At 47.8% G+C, this 6,990-nt stretch overlaps 1 protein-coding gene across 17 annotated transcripts in view; it reads right to left on the bottom strand.

The window, feature by feature from the left end:
* Positions 1 to 1,059: 1,059 nt before the first annotated feature.
* The window catches only part of EHMT1 (euchromatic histone lysine methyltransferase 1), a 124,264-nt gene continuing 118,333 nt past the window's right edge, over positions 1,060 to 6,990 (bottom strand). For all 17 annotated transcript variants that reach the window (XM_075056150.1, XM_075056154.1, XM_075056162.1 and 14 more), the window contains 3 exons: positions 6,055 to 6,133; positions 2,938 to 3,113; positions 1,060 to 2,650 (listed from right to left, as the gene is read on the bottom strand). In XM_075056150.1, the coding sequence (XP_074912251.1) occupies positions 2,467 to 2,650; positions 2,938 to 3,113; positions 6,055 to 6,133 (439 nt within the window). In that variant the 3' untranslated portion in view covers positions 1,060 to 2,466. The remainder of the gene's footprint in view (positions 2,651 to 2,937; positions 3,114 to 6,054; positions 6,134 to 6,990) is intronic.

Raw genomic sequence — 6,990 nt, 5'->3', positions numbered from 1 at the left:
TTTACGAGCTATCGACTGGCAGTGACTCAGAGAGTTGCTTGTTTTCCCGACGCAGGTTGACAGCAAGGGCGCGTGGTGGCTGTGCTTAGTCACGCAGCCCCGGCAGCCCCCACCCACACCCGGCACCCCGGGGCTCGGGGGAACCCCCCGGCACCGCTCCCCCGGGACGCGCACCCCGCAGCAGCCCCCAAACCCAGCCCCTGCCCCGGTCAGGGCTGTCGGCCCAGCCAAAAACCTGCAGAGCCCCGCACCCTCCCCACCGCCTCCTCCACATGACAGAAAATATCCCTGGAATTTGCTCGCAAGCAGGAGATTCTCCCCCTCACCCCTTTCCTTGGCCTTTTTTATTTATTTCATTGCCTCCATGCAGGTGATGGGGAGGCATCACGGGTCCCTCAAAGCCTGCGCTAAGCCCTGCACGGCGGTGGGTACCGGCACTGCCCGCCCCGCTGCCAGAGTCCAGGCTCCCAAATAGGATGACCTTAAGACTGAAGGATTATACAAAATTTAAAAAACAACCCCAAACCCTCCCCGAACAAAAAGCAGACCGACCGATGCTTCTTTTTCCTTGCTTGAAAGTATGCAGGGTTTGGATTTTTTTTTTATACTTTCATTTTCCTTTCAAGCCCAAGGATAAGAAGCTCAGCCCCGGCTGGAGGTGCCAGCACCAGCCCCCTCCACCCCAGTCCCACACGGTGCCATCCCCACCAGCCCAGCAGCATTGCCATAGGCAGACAAAAAGGCCAAACTCCTTTTAAAGCACTTTTTTTTCCTTTTTTTTATTGATTTCATTGAAAACAGAACAAGAAAATGATCAGAGCCAAAAGACTGCTCCTTTAAAACTGTCAAAAACATTAACAGAAAAAAAATAATAATAATAAACATGACGGCATTATGAATGTTCTAGAAGAGATGAACAAAAAAACCTGTTACTGCACTAATTACAGTATTTAAAGATATATGCAAAAAAAAAAAAATTAAGATAATGACCTGCCCAGCCACCACACAAAAGGTGATGGCAAATTTATTCACACTACAATACTAACAATTTAAAAAAAGTTTTGTTTTTTTCCTGCATTTTTATACTAAAATCACTTTGTTCTTTTTATACAATTGATAGTTTATATTCACGTGGTGAGCAAAAATCACACCAGAATCAGCACCGTTTTGTTTTGTGGTTTCTTTTTGTTGTCGTTTTGTGGGGTTTTTTTGTTTTGGTTTTTTTTTTGTGTGGTTTTTTTTTTTCCTGTTTAATGCTAGTCCCCAATGTTTCAGTAATGGTAAAAAATAAATCAGTTTATCGAAACCTCATAGCGTGTGGCTTAAAAATTAATCGAAGGTGCCCAGCGTTGAGAAAAGTGATGGGAACAGACGAGCTGGTGGCATCTGGGATCTTCTCGCTGTGACAAGTCCTGTCTGCTGTTTGCCCCAGCCAGTGGACGCAAGTCGAGGTTCTCTATAATATATATATCATTCACTTTATTTTTAAAAAAAGAAAAAACTGGTTTTCTTAAGAAGTTAGTGTCTTGTACAATCCCCTTCAACCTTCGCTCTCTAAAACCGCTAATGCGACGGGGCGAGGGAAATCCTTCCATGGATGAACCGAACACTGAGACAGTAACACGGCCAAGCGGCGCAGACGACAGCTGGTTTGTAACGGAGGAAGCCCAGGAGGGAGCAGGGTCTTAGGGGAAGTGTCTCTGGTTGGCTTGGGAGAGAGCCAGGGACCACAGGGATTGTAAGGACTGTGGGTTTCTTCTCATCAGAAGAGAAAAAAGCCAGTGGATTTGGTAATACAGAGGGTATTTGTTAGAAATGCCCTCTAGCTCCTAGGGAAAGGCCCCACCGCAATGTCCTGCGAGACGTGGGAGAAATTCATGGTTTAAAAAAAACAAAAAACAAAAAAAAACCAACCAAAAAACCAAACAAACCAACAAAACCAACCAGCAGAACCTGCCCCAGGGCTGTGCCAAGCAAACCCAAACGCCAGCACCTCCCTCCCCCTCCCCGCTCCCCCCGGCTTTTAGAAAGAAAGTCCCATCAAGTATTCAAAGTTTATTACAAGTGAACTGGAGATGACTTGGCATGAGCGATCCATTCAATTAACAATAGTCGGAGGACGGGCAGCTCTCCCTTGGCTCTGACAACACTTAGCACATTAAGAGACGGAGGCCAGGACAGCTCGCATGGAAAAAACCGCAACAGCCACCCCTCCACACACAACTGTGAAAAACAGCAGCTTTCCAGGACCAGGGAGGGGAGAACAACACCACGAAGGTGGGATTTGCTTTTACTTATTCCTCAAGTAACAGTCGGTGGCACAGCCCTAAGTGTCATGAACCCTTGGCTTTCCTTGAGCGGGTTTTTTTTTTTTTTCCGTATTTTTTTTTTTTCTCTTTAAATGGAAATTTAGACAGTATGTGAATCTATAGGGTTAAAACAAGTCAGTCTCTGGGGAGCGGAGCCTCAAAAGGGGCCGGCTGCCGTGGCAGAGCTGGTGTCGGGGAGCCCGTTTTCCTGTGTGTCCTGGGACGAGGTGCTCGCCTGCCGCTGGGCCAGCGCTGAGCTCGAGTGTTTGCACTTGGGTGAACCGCACTGACAGCTGAAGTATTTGCCTTTGATGTCCCAGAACCTATCTCCATAGTCAAAGCTGCAAGAGAGAGACAGAGATGGGGTCACTGCAAAGCAGAAGCAGGCAGAGCAAGACGCCAGGGTCAGCAATCCTTGGTGCTGCCACAATTAGGGTTTTTGCAAAGCTTCAGGGGATGGAGTGTGTTTGTAGGATCCCTGGGGGACTCTGGGGATGCGGCCCAGAGAGCAAAGAGACAGAGTGAACCAGCTTGGGAGCAGCAGAGCTTTTGTCCCTCCACAATCCATCCTTCCCCGAGGGAGGCGGTGGCTCCCCGTGGGAAGGGCAGCCCTGGGGACAGCACCTACCCGATTTCTTCTCCGGCTTCTATATGCCTCGTGCTGAAGAAGGCGATCCTGGGAAAGCGGAGGTCCTGATGCGACATGAAGACTCGCACTGGGATGAGGTTTGGCTCACAGAGGTGGTTTATAAAGCGGCTGATGTTGCCATAGAAACGGGCATCTATGCAGTACACTTCTCCATCCTAGAGGAGAAATGTTGCATCTTTCATTAGATGAGGTTGGGTTTAGTATTATTACTGCTACTTGTTTAAATAAAACAAATGAGAAAACTATTGGTCGTTGCACTAATACTCTGGAGAGCTTCAAGAACAACAACCAGGGCAGGACACCCACTGCGCGTTTAAAAGGACTAAACACACACACACTTCTCTATTCAACAGTACCCTGAAAATACAGTTTTCTGCACAGCGCTCTGCCCCCACAAGCCCAAAGACCTTTTAAAATGCCCTTGACGCTGGCCGGCACATCAACTCTCCCCAGTCCTGCTCTGCTAAAGCACCAGTTTGGCGTAGTGGGATTGATGTTTGGTACAGACAGACACCTTATGGGTAAAAGCCACTAGATAGGGGAACAGGCATCTGTTCTGTCCTCTAATTGAACATGACAGCTAAGAAATGCAAAGCCAGAGCCTCAAGAAAACACTGGTTTTTGCAGATAAAAGTGAAAGTGAGAACACAGAAATTCCCTTTCCAGAGAGCCCAGAGAGCAGTAATATTTTGTTTTCCTTGAAAATAAAAGAACCCCCCTCAGGGCCTTTTTATTCCAGCAGAGAATGACTGTGCAAAGCAGAGACTTTAATTACAGAAGCTAATTTCAGTTGCAAAGAGGCCAAAAGCAAAAGGATCCATTAGCGGTGCTCAAACTCCCTTTTGGGCAAGCACCTTGCAATCGTTAATGGATGAGCTGTGCCAGATCACACCACCCGACTGATGCAGGAGCCCAGGGAAGATGTCCCAATGACTGGGGAAGGTGTCACCCCACATGGTCCCATATCACACACGGTGTTACCAGCTCTAATTTCAGTTGTAAGTAATTCTCATCACCCCCTCACTTTCATCCATGGAGATGCTGTGGTTGGTGAGGACAACATCACCCACTACCACATCTAGTGACCATCTGGAAAGATCTGAGCTCTCCACCATGCAAGTCAAGAGGTGTTTCTTGAGAAAGGAGCCTGCTGCCTTGACCAACACAGGCAGTGTCCTCACTGTGAAGCTGCTGAGGAGGACAAGTCCCAAAGCAAACTGCTTCCCACCTTGCTATGGAGGGTACTGGGAACTTAGAGTCACACGGTGGCAACCGGGCAGAAACCGTGAACCTGCTCTGGGGTGAGCTGAGTCTCCTTCTCAAGAGCGGGAAGGCACTGGGGTTTCTTAGAAGGGAAGATGCCCGGAGAAAGCCCTTCTTGCCTGCAGGCAGGCAGGAGTCACACAGATGCAGCAGCATGCAGCCAACCGCTGCCTCTCTTTGATGGAGCGCAGCAGGGCTGGCCAAGCGTGTGAGCAAGGGCTGCAGAGGATGGGCTCGTGTGTGGGAAAGGGGTGGCTTGACATGAACAGAAAGCAATCACACCAGCTAAAACTCAACCTTGTCCTTCCCAGAAATAGCATGTTTTTTTCCAGCTCTCTAGTACAGAGACAACAAAAGTATCCCTTTAACCAGTGGAAGCTCAAAGAGCATCTATTGTGCTATGTCTTCCTTCTGGAAACCCAGCAATGGCAGTTAAGTTTTGGCTGTTTGATGTTTGCCCTCTTTCAGATCTGGAATGGGATATGACTGCGGGACCTGTCACACTGAACGATTCACCATGCACATGGCCTTGAGTGACAACTCAAGGAACAGGGACAATAGAAGTGACAACCCAACAACTCTCACTACAGCACAAACCCATTCAGGCCACTCCTTCGAGACACACCAGGACCCAAGGATGCCTCTCCCAGGGTTGGGGTTCACACTCTTAATAATTTCCCATCGCTCAGAAGGCCACAGGACCCAGCTGGCTCTGCCCTGCCCTCCTCCGCCTGTCCCGATGAGCTTCTTTTAATAATACCTCCATGACTTGGTGCCTGGTTTTCTACGGATGCTCCACTTTGAAGATAACCCTGAAAAAAGATGATGCTTATGCCTATACTTAGGTCTCCCTCCTTGCTTCACTGAAGGCTTTGTAAGAGCAAACGCAGAGGTTCTCCCTCAAGGCAGGCAGCCAGGGGCTAACCTAAAGGCAAGGCAAGGCCCAGGTGGGCTCTTGCTCATAAATGCATGAACCAGGTTGAAGTCCCTGCTGCTTTTTAACTTCTTAATTACAGTTTGACCCCGCTGTTTTCACACTGACTACAAGACTGATTACTTATCTTTTTTTCAGCCGTTGAATGTGTGTTGCTTTTAAAAAAAAGAAAACAGGGCAAAAAAACAAAGCAAAGCTTCTTTGTCACTAGCTGATGACAGAAACAAGACAGAAACTGTTTTACAGCCTTCCTTGGAAGCCACCCCACTCCTCCGAGTCCCCAGCTCACCTTTCTCCTCTTCTCCTTTCCCAAGGGAAGTCTGAAGTGATGCCTTGCTTAAAAGCTTTAGATCGCACTTTTAAAAGCAAGATTTCTGCTCTGAGACAGCCCTCCACAGAGCAGTGCAGGATAACTACCAGCAGAACAAGCCTAAAGTCCCTGCCAGGGTATCTGATGGATCCCTTTATAAGTGAACAGGGGGGGAGGGGGGGGGAGGGGGGGCTGTTCAGTCTTCCAGCTCACCTTTTTATGAAGAGCTTACAGAGCTGCCAATCAACACAGCTGCAAGCCTGCACATACACACTTGAGTATCAAAAACTGAACAACTGAACTCAGGATGCCCAAACGGTTTTGACAGAAGAGCATCTTGCATCAAAACTGGTGTGGGCAGCACGTACTGCGGCAGCCCAGTGCTGCTGGGCTCTGTTACCATTTTAACAAGCCCTAAGCCTTACCTCAACCACTCTATATTTTGACTAGAATGCAGAGAGGATGCAGTCCTCCTCTTTGCAGGCTTTCAGATTGTGCTGTACGTCAAGATGGAGACAAATATTCTCTTTGCTGTTTTGGAGAGGCAAGACCTTGGGTTTGTCTCATTAGATACCTTCAGACACAGTACCTTGTTGTCAAGGTCGAAGAGGTAAGAGTCCTCTTCACGGACGTCTGCCTCGGAATCAGATATCAGCTCACCAACGTACCTGTGGACAAACAGGAAAGGCAGAAATATGATGCTCATGCAATCACAAGCTTGGGTTTAAGGTATACAGCCCAGCCACAGATGACAACCCACAGCCTTAGCAGTGCAGGTCATCTCAGAGCCACCTGGGCAAACTGAGCTTTGCCAACTTACAGCAGCTAAAATCTGGCTCCAAACTCTGTCTTTTCAGGGCAACGCTTTTAATATTAAAAATGGAGTCTTACTTCCAACAAAATTTACTTTTTCCCCAAGGACTATGTTTTCTTTTGCAAACCTCTTTGTTGGCCAAGATCAACACGTTAATCCAGTTCTCTTTATGTTCATGGTTAGACTTATGCCCTGGCTCTGCTATAAAACACTGCAGTGCTTATGCTGTTTACATCCCAAAGCAAAATGTTTGTGTCTGTCCTTCCTGTATTTTCCAGGGTATTTTGACTGATTACATAGGCTACATACCTTAAAAGTTTTGTTTTAAAAGTCTCAGGTGCAACCTAACCTAGCAGGATCCCTGGAAGGATCTAGGCTTCTTTTGCAATCCCTCTTGAACCAGAATAAATCAGACCTGTGATCCCAATAACAAACCAGGTGCAAGGCAGATTACAGCCGGGTTCTCCAAGCACCGCAAAGCACGTGCATGCTTGGCCTGGCTTGCTGAGAAGGACTAAATACACACACCACCTTTCACACCCCAGACAGATGCTGGTTTTGATGCAAACCCCCTTGTTGCAGGAGTCCCTGCTGCACTAGCGTTCCCACATTTGTCTCCCTGTCTCCATCTTGAACAGTTTTGGACTGTCAAGGTTCAACATTTCCTGTCTTGCTTGTAATCAAAGAGACACAAGAGGAAAGATACAAGAG

Source organism: Buteo buteo, chromosome 23 (assembly GCF_964188355.1).
Source record: "Buteo buteo chromosome 23, bButBut1.hap1.1, whole genome shotgun sequence".
In the NCBI taxonomy this organism is placed as follows: Eukaryota; Metazoa; Chordata; class Aves; order Accipitriformes; family Accipitridae; genus Buteo; species Buteo buteo.
This window is presented reverse-complemented; position numbering and strand designations above follow the sequence as displayed.